Source organism: Mesoplodon mirus (assembly GCF_964341445.2).
Source record: "Mesoplodon mirus genome assembly, chromosome: 1".
In the NCBI taxonomy this organism is placed as follows: Eukaryota; Metazoa; Chordata; class Mammalia; order Artiodactyla; family Ziphiidae; genus Mesoplodon; species Mesoplodon mirus.
This window is the reverse complement of record NC_138976.1, coordinates 43,121,136-43,141,531: the sequence shown is the minus strand read 5'-3', so window position 1 is coordinate 43,141,531 and position 20,396 is coordinate 43,121,136. Positions and strand designations below refer to the sequence as shown.

General features: G+C 37.7%; 1 protein-coding gene across 3 annotated transcripts in view; it reads right to left on the bottom strand.

Annotated features, from left to right (window-relative positions):
- Nucleotides 1-321: 321 nt before the first annotated feature.
- The window catches only part of AGTPBP1 (ATP/GTP binding carboxypeptidase 1), a 188,978-nt gene continuing 168,903 nt past the window's right edge, over nt 322-20,396 (bottom strand). For 2 of the 3 annotated variants that reach the window (XM_082613851.1, XM_082613852.1), the window contains one exon: nt 322-1,536. In XM_082613851.1, coding sequence (XP_082469977.1) covers nt 1,359-1,536 — 178 coding nt within the window. In that variant the 3' untranslated portion in view covers nt 322-1,358. Of the gene's footprint in view, nt 1,537-10,583; nt 10,965-20,396 lie in introns of those variants that run through there. The other variant, XM_082613853.1, reaches the window with a different exon arrangement.

Genomic DNA, 20,396 nt, shown 5'->3' with positions numbered 1-20,396 from the left:
AAACTCGGGAAGATGTCACTACAAGAAAAGGCTGAAATTCACTGCCATCTTCTAGGACTCGGTTACCAGTGTCAGCATGCCCTGAATTCACTTTAGCACATCTAATAACAGCACAGCTCAGGAGGTGTTATATAAGCTTCATATACATTTAACACTGGCTCATAGCCTCACTGAATTTTTAAAGCTTTTAAACAAACTGACTGCAGTGATAGACTTTAGGTGCAGCCATGAGACACAAGTTTAGAGAAAGGAACTGTTCAAGTATATTTTTTATGATAGATAGGTATACTTATACTATAAAAAACTTAACACTAGGGCTTCCCTGGTGGTGCAGTGGTTAACAATCTGCCTGCCTAATGCAGGGGACATGGGTTCGAACCCTGGTCCAGGAAGATCCCACATGCCTTGGAGCAACTAAGCCTGCGAGCCACAACTACTGAAGCCCACATGCCCTAGAGCCTGAGCGCCGCAACTACTGAAGCCCGCGTGCCTAGAGCCTGTGCTCTGCAATAAGAGAAGCCACTGCAATGAGAAGCCCAGACACCACAATGAAGAGTAGTCCCGGCTCACTGCAACTAGAGAAAGCCCGCGCGCAGCAACAAAGACCCAATGCAGCCAAAAATAAAGTAAAAAAACAAACAAACAAAAAAACTTAACACTAGTAAATTAAGCTTTTTTTTTTTTTTTTACAAATTTTTATCAATGTTTTCAGATGTCAGATTATCATAATATTACCCCAAAGATTCTATAGACCAAATAATCTGAGCTGGTTAAAAAGGATGAATAAATGAATGCAACATTTAATAGAGCTTTTATTTGTTTAACTTGGTAAATGTAGAATGTAATGGTTTCAAGGAAAACTCTGGAGTATTTCAGTCACAACTCAACAGTTAACATGATTTTAAAGAACAGTCTTATCTTCAATATCTACCCACCCTTACACAGACACATCTACAGGAATCCATGTACATATATATTAGTTTTCAACAACCCAGGATTCTCAACAACTCTAGAATTTAGATTTTATATTCTCACACACTTCAAAATTACCCATTTGATGCAGGATATAACCATAAGGAGATAAAAATTCATGCAATGATACTCAGGTTTTGAAAAAGTAAACCCAATATTTGATACTTCAATGCTATGTAAAGTGCATTGAATATCTAAAATAAAACAAGTGCCAATTTCACCATGAATTAATAACATATTTATTGTCTTGAAACCAAACAAGGCCCAAGCTGCTTTCTGTCTTTCTGAGTCACCTCTCTATACACTCCTTGCTCTCAAACTTCCTGTGTAATGAAAACCAAGATATTTCATTTCTTCTATGCAGTTCACAAGAGATGGCAAAGGGCTCAAGGTAGGTATGATCTTGATAGTTCAGAGTCAGAAAGTACGTCTTCTTGTGCAGAAGGTTCATAGTCTCCTGCATTTTCAGCCAATTCAATATCTAACTCATCATTACTTTCTGCACTGTAATCAACTTCTTCAAGGAATCGAGGTTCATCTTCATCCAAAACATAAGTGGTGGGGCTGTAGCCAAAGCACATGGAACACACAGATTTTGTTAGTTTTCAAGGCTCTAATACAAGATTATTGGGCCATACTGGATTAACTTTGATTTCAATATAATACAAGTAATTTGGGTTAATTTTTAAAATGTTACCCAAATGAACAAATTAAGAAATTTATAATAGCGGAAATCTATTGCATTGATAATAAAGGGTGAAATGCTGATTTCTAATTATCTGACAAGAGTGTCAATATATATGCTACAATTAGATAGCTACAAAAAACAACGGACTCGCTCATTAGGTTACTTCTTTGAAGGATTCCATCAATTTGTAGACTCTAAAAGTGTATTTTAATCACTATAAATCAAGTAACAGATAATTTCAACAGGCTTTATAAGAAACTGTGGTCTCTAATTGGTTCCTCCAGTAATGCCCTGAAACCACTTATTCTAAGTCTGTAAAGTAATTATTTGCCATAAAAACTGCCCATATACCCATCCTCACAGTTTCCACTGATCAAGAATAAAAATGAAAAACAAGTGAACACTCCATACCCAGATTAATTACTTTCCCTTGGAACACAGAAGAAGATATTTGCTAAAAGCACTAAGTGCTTCTAAATATTTCATTAGGCAGGTTGTTTGGGATTAAGACAACCCTTCCACTAGGGTAACATATTCTTTCCTCTTCAAAAAAATCACAGTATTCTGATTTCTCCCCATTTTGGAGATTTTACACACACACACACACACACACACACACACACACATCAAAGACACACTACAGAAACATTTCAATGTCCCCATTTTGTGACCAAAATGATCTCAGCTTCATATAGATATGTTTGTTTATATCCCACCTACTTCCCATTGCTGATACAATTAAAAGCTATAAAATCAGACAATAAAAGGGGAACAATAATCTTGTCAAATGAGCAGAGAAAGAGATGTTATTAGGCACCTAAAATGAAAGAATTCCTACAACTGAATATTAAATTCAGTTCAGATATCTGGAAGTTTAAACAGGAAAGACAAGTTAATGGATTATATTGTTCTAATTTTCTGAGACAAGAAGGCAAAACTCATCTGGTGAGAGTATCTTTTTTCCTAGAATTGTCTTAATCTTGCTAATTAAGGAAAAGAGAGTAACACATTGCAAAACCACCTTGATCTTGTATAGTAAACTTCCTCTTAAACGCTGAGAGCTTGCACCATGATACAGTAGTCCTGATAAATCAAGCTGAGTGGTTTGGAAGATTGTGTAAGACTTTACAATACATCTAACATTCACAAGAACAATTTCACCATTATGCAACTAAAATATCATCACTCTGTTAGGTTTTTAGAAAAAAAAGTTGGATTAAAAAATTATTTGCCAGGCTTCCCTGGTGGCGCAGTGGTTGGGAGTCCGCCTGCCAATGCAGGGGACACGGGTTCGTGCCCCGGTCCGGGAGGATCCCACATGCCGCGGAGCGGCTGGGCCCGTGAGCCATGGCCGCTGAGCCTGTGCGTCTGGAGCCTGTGCTCCTCAACGGGAGAGGCCACAGCAGTGAGAGGCCCGCATACCGCAAAAAAAAAAAAAAAAAAAAAAAAAATTATTTGCCTTTAAAATGACAATTATTCTCTTTCTTTCTTTTGAAAAACTGTTAATTCATTCCATCTTGACCTTGGTGTTTCAAATTCTCAGGGTGTCCCAGGGAAGCTAAATACTAAAAAATTAATCAATTTGAACAAAGGGAAAGAGTTTAAAGAAAAAGCCTAGTCTTATAAACTGTAAGTCAATAAGGAAACTGAGGGAGAGAAGTTAATTTAGGGACAATAAAGATGCCCAGGATCAAGCCACAGAAGCTTCCAGAAAACAAGGAGACTTGGAGCTGGTATCAGATGCTGGCAAGAACTTTCAGACAGAGAAGCACAACCTGGAAGGCAAGCTACTGGAAATTTAGAAGAAATCCCACAATAAAGAACATTCAGGGCTCTGGATACAGAAAATAATTTAAGACTGTAAGTTCTTGGTTTTGGTTTATTCATATGCCACCTGTGACATGAACTCCATTCACGTTCTGGCATCACCCATTCTAAGAGCCAGGAGTGGACTAGTTTCATATTCTTAGCCCACTGCTGTAACCCACACTGGCCCTGATATTTGACTCCTGTTTCTGTGGATCCTAACAAAATCACGTTCCTAGCCCAGCTTCATTAAGGACTACACCACAGCTGAAATATTCGGTACATCCTGCAATGGTAACGGGGCCATCAGTGCTAACTTATGGTGGGGAGGGGGACAGAGGAGACAGGAGGGGTCAGTAGATCTGGGTTTAAGGAGCTAGGGGGATACTGAGATGAGGAAAGAAAAGGAAGAATACAACCCCCATCACTCACTGAAAGCAGCCTTCTTACTGGCACTTTAGATGTTCTTTTTTTAAAGCCCACCCTGCCCTTTCTCTATACACGCCCTTTGTACCCTGCACATTCTATCTGATGCTTCTCATATGCATTTGAAACCATCTATTGAGGGCCTGTCTTCTCAGTACTAAATCATAGGTGTCTCTTGGCACCTCCTGCCGGTCGGCTCCCAGACTACCTGATACACTGTAGCCCTGAACAAATGTTTGCTGAGCTCTATGAGAAGCCGCAAGGTTGACAAGATCATCCATTTTCATATCACCCAATCCCAGTGATTTTACCTTAGTGAAAAAACTTAAGGCACAAGATCAGTCCTAACAACTCAGCTTTACTTTTATTAATAATTCCAACATATGTTTTGAGTGCCTTACAACTCAGGAAGTTCCTGCACACACATGATCTCACAATAACCTTCACTTCAGAGAAAGACTAAGGTAATTTGCCCTAGTGTTATAAAACAATCCCTTTATATCAGCAGACAGGAATTCAAATATTATTTTAATCATAAAAAAAGAAAGTCTAATTTTTTTATTGGGGTATAGTTGTTTTACAATGTTGTGTTAGTTTCTACTGTACAGCGAAGTGGACTTCCCTGTGCTATGCAGCATGTTCTCATTAGTTGTCTATTTTATACATATGAATGTATACGTGTTAATCCCAATCTCCCAATTCATCCCACCTCACCTTTCCCCTCTTGGCGTCTAATCAACATTTAATTATTTCCCATCACTACTACGTTGCTTTTCCCACCACCTCTTCCTTGTTCCCCTCATTTTCTTCACAAATGTTTATTCCTTTTGCCCTGTTTTTGTTTCATTCTAATAGCTGTTCCATATATACCTGCCTTAATATCCTTCTATTCTGGATTTTAGAAACATTTCATTCTAAAAGAGAGAATAGCATTTTAATTCAAAAACAAATCCTCCTCATGCTGCTTCAGGGAAAATATCAAAACTTTCCCCCAAAGGGCATTCTCACAGGACAAATCATTGAAATTCTCTGTTGTATGGTATCGTTATGATGTGGAAAAGGTTTATAATTCTGCTTCATTCAGATTCAGAAAGTTTTCTGGCTATCCTTATGTTAAACTATTAAGCACTGCACAAAATTAAACCTAAAAAATTCAGTGTCTCCCTCAAACGTACACTCATCTGCTGCCATTACAGCTGTTCTGACATCCAAGACACCAGGGTGTAGACCCTCAGCTCTGTTAACCTGTACAAGCACGAAGGAAACATGGAGTCGGCAAGTCTGGGTTTGTGCTTCTACTCCTCTGTTAACCAGCTGTGTGATCTTGAACAAGTCACTTACTTTCTCCAAGCACTGGATTTTCTCAAGGGTATAGCGGCCCCACCACCTCACAAAGTGATCTGGCTCAAATTAGATAGTAAATGGGAAAGCATTTGAAACTCCTAAGCTGCACAAATATAAAATGTTATTATGACATTAATAAAACCTACCTTGTTAAAGAAAAAAGTAAATGAATCTTTCTCAATTCCTGAAGAGTCCAGGTGATGGGCTGCCCCAAGCCCAGCAGACTAAAAACGCTGCCTTACCTTTGTAACTCAGGATCCTCCCTTAACCCTGCACTCTTTTACAATTCTGAGACCAACCTACCTGTTTTCAGACAGTAAAATTTAAAAATAAATAAATAAAGATAGCCTGGGGGAGAATTTCTGAAACTTATTTACAAACAGAAAAATATTCCATTGCCCACATGGTCAGAAATTTGTGACTCGCTGACTGTGTCTTTCTTGTGTTGAAATGTTAAGTCTAAGGTGAAAGAAAATCTCTATCTGCACAAATATTGGAGCGTATTTTACTTATATAATTTGATTCCTACCCTATAGCCTCTACTAAATATCACAAAGTTAACAAAATTATCCATAAAAAACACAAATAACAACTTCTGTCAGTCTTAAGTGCCACGGCATATATATAAGTACTTGCACACACATTCACACGCAACACACACACACACAGAGTGTACAGAATGTTTAAAAAGAGATTATTTACCTATTTGGAAAAAAAAAAGGAAAGTCAGTTGCTAATTTACTGATACTTTGTTGGAAAAAAAGTGTAACAGTTGCCTTTGGTTAACAGTAAGTCACTAAACTCCAACTTAGTTTGCTATTGATCTAAAAACACTCCTTGTGCATAATGAGAGCGTTAAATGGTTAATTCTCAAATAATACAGGACAGCTCCAAAAACTGAAACCTTTCCCTTTCAGTAATTTTGCTTAGTCATTTGGAAGATGCAAGATATAAGGAAAGTACAGGGGAATTTTGGAGTTAGACGCAGATGCAATTCCTGGTTCTGTCAGGAATTACTAGATGGATGACCTTGATAAATTCATCTCTGAGCCTTGATTTACACACGTATGTAGAGGGGTTACAATTCCATCTGTCTCTGGTCATTCTCAGTAGAACATTAAAATCTCTGAGATAACAATCCAACTTAACAGAAATTCGGAATGCGCACGCGTGTTGGGGGTCCCAAGACCACCCCAGGTTTAGTGATTTGCTAGGAAGATTTACAGGGTTCAGCACGGAGTTGTATTCAAAGCTATGACTTATTACAGTGAAAGGATACAAAGAAAAATCAACCAAGAGAAAAGGTGCATGGGGCAAAGTCCAGAGGAAACCAAGGGCAGGCAAGGGCAGTGGCTAAGAGGCAGGGTAGTCATCAGAGCTTTCAGCAATTTCAAAAGAATGCAGGCAAAAATTGGAGTTCAACAAACACATGAAAGAATGCTCAACATCATTAATCATTAGAGAAATGCAAATCAAAACTACAATGAGATATCATCTCACACCCGTCAGAATGGCCATCATCAAAAAATCTAGAAACAATAAATGCTGGAGAGGGTGTGGAGAAAAGGGAACACTCTTGCACTGCTGGTGGGAATATAAATTGATACAGCCACTATGGAGAACGGTATGGAGGGTCCTTAAAAAACTACAAATAGAACTACCATATGACCCAGCAATCCCACTACTGGGCATATACCCTGAGAAAACCATACTTCAAAAAGAGTCATGTACCAAAATGTTCATTGCAGCTCTATTTACAATAGCCCGGAGATGGAAACAACCTAAGTGTCCATCATTGGATGAATGGATAAAGAAGATGTGGCACATATATACAATGGAATATTACTCAGCCATAAAAAGAAATGAAATTGAGCTATTTGTAATGAGGTGGATAGACCTAGAGTCTGTCATACAGAGTGAAGTAAGTCAGAAAGAGAAAGTCAAATACTGTATGCTAACACATATATATGGAATTTAAGGAAAAAAAATGTCATGAAGAACCTAGGGGTAAAACAGGAATAAAGACACAGACCTACTTGAGAATGGACTTGAGGATATGGGGAGGGGGAAGGGTAAGCTGTGACAAAGTGAGAGAGAGGCATGGACATATATACAGTACCAAACGTAAGGTAGATAGCTAGTGGGAAGCAGCCGCATAGCACAGGGAGACCAGCTCGGTGCTTTGTGACCACCTGGAGGGGTGGGATAGGGAGGGTGGGAGGGAGGGAGACGCAAGAGGGAAGGGATATGGGAACAGATGAATATGTATAACTGATTCACTTTGTTATAAAGCAGAAACTAATAAAAAAAAAATTGGAGTTCAGAGCTGCGAAGTTTCCTGAAGGAAGGGAGTTGCAGAGGTGTGACTCCCAACAATTCTGACCTAGAGGTATTTGACAAATTCTTAAAATACACAATGCAAGAAACGGAAAAGCAAAGCAGAAAGCAGCAAAACAAATAAAACAGAAAATAACAGAATTTTTGGCAGTCTTGTGGTGCTAAGGAAAGGAGAAACACTGGGCCTTCAATTGTGACCTCTGGAGGGCTACAGCTTAGAAAGGGGGGAGGGGTGAACCGAGGATTACACAAGCTTCATAAGTTTTGCAAACCCATCTCAAGTCAGCTCAGTTCCTCACTCATTTGGGGCGATCTGCCCTATTCTACGGCCTGCCGGAGGAGAGAATGAACCCTCTTTGAATGAATATGTGCTCTTCTTATTCTGATATATTATATTCTTATTTTGAAGTCTCAAATAGACACCTATGTGAGAAGAATAACTTCATTCTTTGAAGAGCCTACCAAGAATTTAACACATAAATATCTATAAATGTATCTGGTCATCAAATGTCTTGTCCAGGCAAGTCTTAGAGACTAACAATGACTAACTTGACACCTACCTGACTCTCAATGATAAGGATGATCGTTGCCTCCTCTTATGATAAGCCTCAAAGCTTTCATTATAGTCAAATCTGGCCTGTGGTCCTAAGTGCTCACTTAAGTCCCAGTTATTTTTCTAGATGATTTCAATTTCCTCTGTATTTGTGGGTACAACAGCATTTCACTGACTTAGTACAAATGCACAAATGGTTCATTTTTAGTTATAAGCAACTATGATTTCCAGGGGACTTGGAAGTTGTGATATTATCTTCAATTACATGGAATGATTTATCTGCCTAGAAAATATTCCAAAAGCAATTATAGCTATAAGAATTTTCTACGTGGTAGTAATAAATGACTCTCATATGCAAATCAGACTCAAATATGTGCATCACAGTCACTAAAAAGGAAGATCCATTTTCAAGATTAGCTTGATTAAATGGTAAACTGTACATTAAAAATGATGCACATTAATATTAGGAAGCTTTACTATACTAGATATTGCTGTGAACATTTGGCCACAAATGATCTATACTGACAGAGACTCTCCTTGACCAAACTTGAGGCAGGGTCCTCTGAGTCCTCTTTCTGACTTGGCCCTGACTTGGGTCTCTGTCCTTAGTTCAGTGGCTCTGCCTGCTTACTCCAGGTTTAGCAAGAATCTTGCTGAGTCTGTTAATCCCTTACTCTCGGTATCTGATCACCCTGGCCTGCTTTCAGCAAAAATTCTGTCATGTCCGTTTAGCCAGAATCTCCCTTACCCCTGATGTTTCCTCTTAGCAATTTTCCATCCACAAATCCCCACTCTATATCTCAGCTATAAATCTCCACTCCTCCATACTGTATTCAGAGTTGAACTCAACTCACCCCTACTGCAAAACCCCACCGTAGCAGTCCTCCTGAATTAAGTCTGCCTTGCTGTTCTTTAACAAGTATCATGAATAATGTTTTTTCTTTAACAATATTAACTTAATTTTCTCAGAAGAAAAAGTTCTTATATACTTACAAATAAACACTAGCTTCACATAAAGAAAGTGTGGATAATATGGAGGTTACTATTACATTCTAATGTTAATAGTGTACAGCAATCAATATCTTTGTATTACTTTACCAGTAACTTCCAGCTATCCTCTCTTATACTTCTAGGGACAGGGTAGAGCCTTCAACCAAGAACATTATGAAGTTAACTGGTCCATAGACCTGTACTCATTTCTTGTACCTTAGTAGAAATGTACTCTACATTTATCAAAACACATCAAATTAGATTTTTTTTTTTTTTTTTTTTGCGGTACACAGGCCTGTCACTGTTGTGGCCTCTCCCGTTGCAGAGCACAGGCTCCGGACGCGCAGGCTCAGCGGCCATGGCTCACGGGTCCAGCCGCTCCATGTCACGTGCGATCCCCCCGGACTGGGACACGAACCCCTGTCCCCTCCATCGGCAGGCGGACTCCCAACCACTGCGCCACCAGGCAAGCCCCCAAATTAGATTTTTAAAGAAGCATTCACACAAAATAGAACTAATGTTAAGCATGTTTTAAAGGCTTTCTTCAGCTTAAGTCCTATTTATTTTATTAGTTGCATTAGGAAAACTTTTTCATCAACTTTTCTTATGTCTTTGTATATGCACAAAAAGGAATTAAGTAGTGATACATGGATGAATCTCAAAAACAAAGGTAACTGAAAGAAGCCAGACACAAAAGGTCACATATTGTATGATTCCATTTATTTGAAACATCTAGAGTAGGTTAATTCATAGAAGCAGAAAACAGATTAGTGGTTCAGGGGCTGAAAATGCTGCTTAATGAGTATGAGGGTCTCCTTCGTGGGTGATTAAAAAAAGTTTTGGTACTAGACAGAGGTGACTGATGGTTGCAAAATATTGTAAACAAACTAAATACTATTAAATTGTTCACTTTAAAAATGGTAAATTTCATGCTGTGTGAATTTCACCTCAATTAAAAAAAAACAGGTCCAAATGCAGTTTGATTACAAGATAATAAGTAGGCTTCATTTAAATACGGCTATATTTTTTATTACAATAAAACACTGTATAGAGTTTGGTATTTTTCAGCTTCACTTTCCCATAATGTTTCAAACATACTTAAACTTAAAACCATATGGCTATTATCCTGAAATTTAGTCACCATCACAATTTCCTAATGAGAAGTATTGTTAAATGCTTTATCAGTTCTCAAAATCCTTTAAATGAGGGTCACTAGAATACTGCTTAGTTCAGGTAACAGGTAAAATAAAAACACTTTTGCTAAGTTCAAAAACACTATATAGCTGTGTATGGTCAGGCCACTCAAGATGGCTGTTCTCTTGCTCCCTGTACATCCCCCACTCAAGGAGTGCCTGCCTCACCCACACCCTACTGGCATGACTGACCTTCCCTTTTAATCATAGAGCCTAATAAGTAACTTGCCCCACGCCCCAACCTCCCACCCCTACCCCAGCTTAGTGATCTTCTACTCTTCAGATCAGAATGGCTCCACCTGCTAGTTTATCAAAGGGACTGTGAGGGAAATGCTCTTCTGCTGGTTTCTCTGGTAACTGGTGAGCCAACCTGATGCCAATTCTCTGTGTAACTGGTAACACCCACCCCCACCACCGGTACGAAGACTGCAGCCATGTCCTGCCTGCTGTCTCTTTCCAGGACCTTGCATCAGACATGTAAGAGTCACTATCCAATAAACCAAGGATGTCTCTAGCTGTCTCTGGGCTCGCTCTTTGGTTTTAAGGCTGGGCAATTACAAGGCGTGCAGGACTGTAGGGTGTAGCCTAACAAGCTTTAAGTTTTTAAATGAGTTCTACCAACATTCCCAGATTTGACCTAAAAGAAACACACGCCCTAGGAAAGACATAATGCAGACTTAAGTGTTGTATGAAATGGAATTTTTATTACACAACAAATACAATTGGGTAAAATTAAAATGATTTGCATGTGGCAATTTCAAACAAATGCCCTAAGAATATAAAACATAATTAATTTTCAACCACAGGCTTCACTGAGAAGCAAGTTCTATAACTTATGGTAAACATAGTGGACCTCAAAAGCCACTAAGATGATGGGAAAAAAAATAACTTTTTTAAAAAGGATAAACCCATACAAAAAGAAAACTGGAGGGGAAATAATAGCAAAGAAGAGATATCAACAAAATGTTGGAGGATGGAGGAAGATGGATGAAATTAGTAGGCTTGAGTTCCAACTTCCTCCAATTTGCTGAGCATCTACAGTAGGGGAAGCCAAGGAAAAAATGCCGATTTGTATTACAAAGCCCTAGAACAGTTCAGGAATTGAAGATAATGGTTATATGGGGGAACTGAAAACAGAACTGGTTAAAAGGTATTACAAAGAGCAATTAGATCTTTAGATCCCCTTGCTTGGGCCATGCCCTAGTTCAAAGAGATGGAAAGTCGACTTTCTAAAGACTTTTTATCAGAGAGGCTACTCACTTAGGGCAAAAGGCAGATATGGGGTAAAGGTGAGGAGAGTAAGTGAAAGTCTGCTCAAAATAAGTCCTACTAGGCTCCTAGAATGCTGGCTTATGCGCCTGGGCAATATTTCTCAATTTAAAAAAATCATCCTCTCGAGTTTTTTTTGGTTTTTTTCCCCCTAATCCCCCCTTAATTAACTACATTTAAGAACTAAAAAGATAAATTTCACATCAGATTAGACCCAGCTAAAGGAAGCATGGGTGAATTAAAGGTTGGTTAGAAAAAACATCCAGAAAAAAGCAGATGGACAAAGGAATAGAAACTTATTCATGAGAAGTAAAAGACACAGAGGATATAGTAAAAAGGTCAAACTTAAAAGTAAATGGAGGGGGGCCTCCCTGGTGGCGCAGTGGTTGAGAGTCCGCCTGCCGATGCAGGGGATGCGGGTTCGTGCCCCGGTCTGGGAGGATCCCATATGCCGCGGAGCGGCTGGGCCCGTGAGCCATGGCCGCTGGGCCTGCGCGTCCGGAGCCTGTGCTCCGCAACGGGAGAGGCCACAACAGTGAGAGGCCCGCATACCGCAAAAAGAAAAAAAAAAAAAAAAAAAAGTAAATGGAGGGGCTTTCCTGGGGGCACAGTGGTTAAGAATCCACCTGCCAATTCAGGGGACATGGGTTCGAGCCCTGGTCCAGGAAGATCCCACATGCCATGGAGTAACTAAGCCCATGCACCACAACTACTGAGCCTGCGAGCCTAGAGCCCATGCGCTGCAACAAGAGAAGCCACTGCAATGAGAAGCCCACGCAGCACAATGAAGAGTAGCTCCCGCTCATCGCAACTAGAGAAAAGCCCACGCACAGCAACAAAGACCCAGCGCAGCCAAAAATAAAATAAATTAATTAAAAAAAAAAAGTAAATGGAGTCCCAGAAAGCGGGAGATAATAGAGCAGAATCAATGTTTGAAGAGAAAGTGGCTAAGAATTTCCCAAAACTGATAGAAGACATCAAGCCACAAATTTAAGAAACCTTGTGAATCTCAAGCAAAATAAATAAAATCACATCTAAGTTAAACCCCTAAATAACTAAAGACTAAGAGAAATTCATAAAAGCAACTTAACCTTAAAAGATAGATCACGTTCAAAGGGGCAACAATCAGACTAATGGCTGACTTGACAACTCAGTGGTGGAAAACTGAAGACAATAGAATGATCCCTCAACATCCTGAAAAACGTTTCTCTTTCCAAAATAACACCCCTCAAAAATGAAGGTGAAGACTTAAGGGTATTCTTTGAGTAGAAGAAAAATGACCCCAGACAAAAGCTGATACGAAGAAAGAAATGAGAAAAGGGGCAGGGAGTGGTGAGGCAGTAAATGTGTGGTGAGATCCAATGACTGCATAAAACAGTAATAACGGCTACAAAGTGTACAATGCTCATAGTATACTCTATCTGACAACAGCAGTACATATATTGAGAGGGGGTTAAATGGAGTTAACATACGAAGGATCCTATATTGTCCCAAGAGATAAAAATTCACATTTATATTGAGTTTGAATATAAATACGAATATATTTTATATAATATAAATGTAAAAAGTTTAGTTTGAATAAATCAAAAAGAAATCTTTGCAAAAACACAGGGCAAGTGGAACAAACAAAGCAAATAATAAGCAGGTAGATTTAAATCTAAATATGTCAATAATTACAGTAAATGTAAATGAACTAATGTTCCGATTAAAAGATAACTGTCAGACTAAAACTTTACAAAAACAACTATATTCTGCTTACAATATATTTACATATAAAGAGACAGAAGGTTAGAAACAAACACTAAATGAAAAGAAAGCTAGTTATAGCTTATATACATGTAATACCAACATGGTTAAAGAATCTGTCTGCTTTTTAATATAAAGTCTTATATTCAGAAGTTTTAAGCATTCCAAGTAAAATAATTTTACAGATCAGTAGTTTTTAAGCTTTGTTCAACTTCTAATTGATTTTTAGATTCCAATTATTGTTTATAAAACTAAAGTATCTTCTATTAAATGGAGCAATGGTATATATACTAAATGGAACAACTGGGAAATTATTTTTCATAATTATCAAAGATTCACTTTGAATAAGTCTCTTACCTTTTTTCTTACGTTTATTTAAACAAACTCAAACGCTATGTGCCAAATACCTACGGGTTTATGGTGTTGTGATGACTAATTATTTGTCATCTATACATAAGTCACTGATTACCTTGACAAAGGCATTTAATGTTTACTATTCTTGCCACTGCAATTATTCCAAGCTTACTTGATATAAATTGCCTATAGAAAATAAATTAGTTCACAACAAATAGATACTCTATCTTGAGAAACAGTTAAACCTGAGGAAGATAAAATTAAATTGAGGGCTACTATGTGGAATAAAACCATCCACATTGTACACAGAAACAAAAGCATAAATTTGACAGGGGAAGATGGGTTTGAAAGATTTTTAACGGTCAACTCACTAAAAAAAAATGGGAAGGACTTATATTCATTCAGATGATACCTCAGGTTCACATTAAGACCAGGAAACAGAAAGTTACCAAGAACAAAGAAAGGATACAGAAGAGTACAGACAATAAAGAGAAAAGGACAGGAAGGTAATCTTAGTAAAAGTAAGTGGTTTCCTAGTTCCATCTCTAATACCACCATTTGCCTTTTTCACTCCAATATGGAAATGTGGCTTCACCTGCTTCTGATTCCATATTCAAGCATCAAGACCTCTCCATTGCCACCTGATACTGTCTCCTCAAACAATCATTGCCAGTTACCTCCTTATTTGAGCTCTCATCCTCCTCTCAAACATGAAAGATTCCAAACAGTTTCCTCAAGGGTTTTCTTGCCTCTACCTTCTCAGCTTCAATCAAATCTTTACACTATTTTCAGGCAAAAACTACCAATTAGCAGACTCCACCCAGTGGCTTCAAAACTGCCTACTGCCTAAAGGATAAAGTCTAACATCCTTACACTGATATTTAGGGTACTGTAAGACCTTTCCCCCAACCAACAAGCAATCCAACCCAACTGAATCTGAAAATCTTATGTAGCAACCTACCACTTCCTCAACTCAGTATGTGACTGGCACTATGCAAGCCACCATTAGACAGTGTTGAAAGGCATAAATTTGGTCCCTGAGGTTAACTAGGAGTTAGCTAGGTAGGTGTGACTGACAGACTTCTCTCAGAAGCTGGTTTAGACAAGTACATGCTTTGAGACTCTTATTATCCTTGCTCTAACCACAGAGCAATGATAGATAAGATATAAAACAGGAAAACAAAAAAGACACAGATGCATACAGAAACAAGATAAACATCTCCTTGGCCCAGAAAAAGCATAGAGTCACAAAAATAGGTCATGGGTCTCCTGAATTCCAGGTCCAAGAGCAGGCAGCAGTAGCTCCTTCAAAATAACAGGGAGGCTTAAATGTCCTAGAGCCAGGGAATTAAACCCAGACTCATGGCAATTGAGCAGCTGGAGTGAGGCTTCCCACTTTAGAAAGGAGGCTGAAAAAATAAGGCTGAGACTTCTGCCTAAGGCTAAGATTTTACAAAGTTGCAATTATTAAGTCAGAAAAAAGGAGACAAAGCAGCAAAGTCAGAACCCTCATGAACACAGTCACCTGTCCAGCAAAATCCCCAGTATCATTGAAGGATGGGAAGTAGGAAATACAAGACTAATAAAATGCTAGCATAAGCTAATATAAGCTTGGACTGGAGCCTAGAGAGGGCCAGGTAGAAGCAACACAAAATCATTAAGGGATTAAGGGCAGAGACTTGAAAGAGCTGGGGGTTTGGGGGAAACTCTCATTTAATATGAGCTTGCAAGTTACAAAACTCTTGAGAAACCATGATGAGCTTACCAACACAAAAATAATGGCATGATCTACAAATGACTATGAAAGTGTTTAGGGTCTTCAAAGAAGAGAAGAATAGTAGCCATAAGAATAAACAAGGCATCATGAAATTTAAAAATGCAGAAACAAAAAAGAACCAATTAGACGTGAAATATATAATCTTTAAAATAAAATACTCCCATGAGATAAACTTTAGACCAGAAACAACTAAATTTAGTGAATTATAAAATGCTACTGAAGAATTTACCTAGACTGAAGTAGAGATAGAAAATGTGAAAAAGTTGTTAAGAGACATGTGTGGAGAACAGACAGAAAAGCTCCAGTGTAGGAATTCTGGAAGAACAGAATAAAGGAATTGTCAAAGAAGCAATTTTCAAAAAAAAAAAAAAAAAAAAAGGTTGAGATTTTTTCAAAATTGAAGAGTCCTCAAATTAAAAGTACATATTAAGTGTCAACCAAGGTATATTCTTTTTAATATACCACTCCTAAACACAATGCACTGAAACTGAAAAGCACTGAGGATAAGGATAAAACCTTAAACAAGTGGAGGCATAGACATTTTGGTAGAGGAAAAAGCAGATGCAAAGACGCTGGGATGATAAAAAGATTTTCATGTTCTAGAATAGCACTACTCAAGGTATGGTCCACAAATTCTTTGTTATTGGTCCATGGCAACAAAAGCCTAGGAATTAAAATGAAGTGTTCAGAAACTTTTACAACAATTTTACATAAAATTATGTGTCTGGTGACTCTAATAACAGGAAATTGGAGCTTATATTTGCATTCCTTGGGGTGCCCTCTTCCATTTGTATAGTACTTCATTCTTACTGTATTTTAGTCAATTATCAATCCATAACAAATAGGAAAATAAAAACTAGACCTTTGCTAGTTTAGGAGCACTGTCATAAAAACTAAAAGATGGTCAGTGCGGTTGGAATGGTAAGAATACAGAGAGAGAGTAGGACAAGCTAAAGGGGGAAAGAAAGGTATAGATGGCTCATTCTGGACCTCAGAGACTCTGATAATGGATATAGGCCATATATGTGGAAAATAACGGAAGGACTTTAAACAGGACAGTGACCACTTCGTACAAAGAAACTGGAGGATACAAAAAAGTAGGGAAAGACCAGGGAGGGGCTACTGGAGTAGAGCAGGCAAGAGATGATGGCAGTCTGGACCAGTGTAATGGCAGAAGTGGTGGAAAGAAATAGAAAGATCTGAGAAATATTTTGGAGGAGAAATCAAAAAGCCCCAGGTGATGGATTGGATTAAGGGTAAGGGAGAGAGAAGGAGATGCCAAGAATAAGATTTCTTACAAGGGCAATTGGGTAGAGGGAGGTGGATACAGATGAATGGGTTTGTTTGGGGAGAGGTAGGCGAACAGAAGTCATGAGTTGAGTTTTAGACAAGTTAATTTTGTGTCCAAGTGTACGAAACCAAGTCGGAAGCTGGATACGTAAGTCTAGAGCTCAGAAGAGAGGTCTGGAAGATTATATGTATTTTGGAGTTATCAAGACACAGACGTAATTTAAAATCACTGGAATGAATATCACTTATGGAAAGTGTGTAGGGTGAGAAGAAAAGTTGAAAGAGGAGAAAAAGCAAAGAAGATAGAGAAGAAACACTCAAAGGAAAGTTTTTGAACACCACAACCCCCATTTTTGGCCTCAACAAATAAACCCAACTGATCTGTGTTACATTTACTATAGCTTTTATTTCCAAGGTAATTGTTATCAGTGATTGCCAATGCACAGCAAAACTAAAGGATGATTATCAAAAGCTAGGAGAAAGAGGGAAAGGTGAGAAATATGTACAAATTCCCTCCCACCCATTTTACCAATAATGCAAATAATGACAAGAATTTACAATGATTCTTGAAAAGTTTCCAAGAAGCAATAAAAAGGACAGCCAAATGAGTAAGCAATCATTATTAAATAAGATTTTAAAATCATAAATGACAGTAGCTATGAGGAAAAGAGCTTTGTCAGTCTTGGTGGTGGTGGGGGCAGTCTTAAAAGCAATAAGTATATACCAATAATTCCATCAGAAACTTTGGAGCTAGCTAGTTTCATCTTCAGCCACAATCAGAACCTCTCTCATTCCTCCTTATTCACTCTACCCATATTAGAAACCAACTAAAACAAAAGAAAATAAGAATAACAGAAATCTACATTCAAGAAGCAGCATTTTGAATAACTGGACACTAGTAGTATACATTAAAAGTATCAACCTCAAAGAACAACCCCAGAAAGCTCTGTAGTCACCTTTTCCCTCAACTTACCATAATACCTGGTGCTTACAGAAGTATTACACTAGCATAAGCTTCTAAACATTTTGAATTTTAATAACACTGCATAGGATATATCAGTTATCATTCCTTGCTTAAGAACATATACAGTTACTACTTCTCTTCTATAAAATCCACACTAACCTTCCCATGAAACTGAACACCTACTCCCGTAATGCCTTCTTCAACATTAGCTTTTCTAAGCTCCAAGCAATCCTTTCCACCTTACCTAAATTAGTCTACTTCTTATTGCCAACTTTGTTTTCTTCATGTTAGCTCCTATTTCTTTACCAAGCCTCACCTACTATCTTTCAAGCCCTAGCCTAAAACATACTAATTTAAGAAATTTATTCCACATAAATCCAGGTGATTTTAAATTATTTACTCAGTAACTTTTTTCTCAATATGTCTATGCAATTTATAAATTTTGTTTTTTAAATATATTAATGTATTTTCTGTATTTTTTATAATTACCATCATGCCCCTTCACAAATGTAAATTGTGCTTTTTCTATTATACTGTCAGCTCCTTTCAGAACACTATCTTTTGGGGAATAACAAAAGTATGAAACACAACAAAGAGCTCATGCCATGAAACCATTATGTCAGGCTGGGAGAGGTGGCTGTTCTAACTAATGTGCAGAAATGAACAGAGTCAATAAAAATGAAGAATTAGGGGAATATGTTCCAAACAAAGAACAATAAAAATATCCAGAAGCAGATCTTAATGAAATAAAGGTAAGTGATTTACATGATACAGAGTTCAAAATAATGGTCATAAAGAGGCACACCAAAGTTAGGAGAGTAATGCATGAACAAAGTAAGAACTTCAAAAAAGAGACAGAAAATATTAAAAATTCCCAAACAGAAATGATAGAGCTGAAGACTATAATAACTGCACTGAAAAATGCAATACGACAGTTTCAACAGCAGACTAGATCAAGTGGAAGAAAGGATCAGCAAACCTGAAAACGGCAGCAGAATTTTTTTCAAACACAGGTGCAAACAGAAATAACGAAAGAGTGAAAATAGCTTAAGATATGCATTATAGGGGTTCCAGAAAGAGAGCAGAGAAAAGGAGGCAGAAAGGTTATTCAAGAATTAATGGCTGAACACTTCCCTAACTTGGGAAAAGAAAGAGACGTCAGACAGTTGGATCTAGGAAGTCTAGAGAGCACTAAAAAAGATAAATCCAAAAGGACCCACACCAAAACACATTATAATTAAATCATCAAAACTTAAAGACAAGGAGAATCTTCAAAGTAGCAAGAGAAAAAGAAACTCATTACATACACAGGAACCCAGATAAGACCATAAACATATTTTTCAGCAGAAACCTTGCAGGCTAGAAGGGAGTAAGATGATATAATCAAAGTTCTGAAAGGAAAAAATTGCCAATCAAGAATACTCTACCTGGCAAAGTTGTCCTTCAGAACTGAAAAAGAGATATAAGTTTTCCAGATAAACAAATGATGAAGGAGTTCATCAACACTAGACCAGTCTTAAAAGAAATGCTAAAGGAAGTTCTTCAAGCTGAAACAAAAGGATACTAATTAGTAACAGGAAAACATGAAAGTATAAAACTCACAGGTAAAGGTAAATATATAGTTAAATTCAGAATATTCTAATATTGCAATGGTGATGGGTACATCACTTACAAATGTAGTTTGCAGGTTAAAAGACAAAAGTATTAAAAATAAATGTAATTACAATAATTTGTTAATGGATATACAATGTGAAAAGATGCAAATTATAACGTTAAACAAAATGTGAAGGAAGGGGAAGTTTTGGTATGCATTTAAAGTTAAGTAATTATCAGATTAAAATAGACTGTTTATATTTAAAATGTTTTATATAAGGGTGGTGGCCTTGACAAAAAAGAAAAAAAAATGTTTTATGTAAGCCTCAATGCACTGCCAAAACCTATAGAAGATATACAAAAGATAAAGAATTCAAAGCATACCACTACCGTAAGTCCCCTACATACAAACAAGTTTCATTCCAAGAGCACCTTTGTAAGTCCAACAAAATTAGCCTAGGTACCTAACTAGCACAATCGGCTATATAGTACTGTACTGTAATAGGTTTATAATATTTTTCACACAAATAATACATAAAAAACAAACAAACACAAAAAATAAAATATTTTTAATCTTACAGTACAGTACCTTGAAAAGTACAGTAGTACAGTAAAACAGCTGGCATACAGGGGCTGGCATTGAGTGAACAGGCAAGAAGAGTAACTGACTGGAGGAGGGAGAGGAGAGATGAGAGATGATAGAACTGAAGGATCATCAGCAATAGAAGACGGAGGGCAAGCTGCAACTTCATTCATGCCTGACGCTGATGACATAGGTTCTGGTTCCTTTCCGGATTCAATTCTATCTACCCTCTTGAAAAAATGGTCCAGGGATGTCTGGGTAGTAGCTCTTTTTTTCTCATCATAGATGACACAGCAGCACTGGATTGCATTCTGAACGGCTGCTGCAAACTTCGTGTACTGTTCTACATTCAGCTCCTGTGCCTCAAAATTAACAGTGCCTCTTCAAATAAAGAAAATCCCCTTGCCATTTCCTGTGTTGTGAATCTCTTTGGTTCTTCAGTTACTTCTTCTTCTTCTTCTTGTCTCTCTTCATCCTTTCTCTGGGTCTCCAATTCTATCAGGTCTTCATT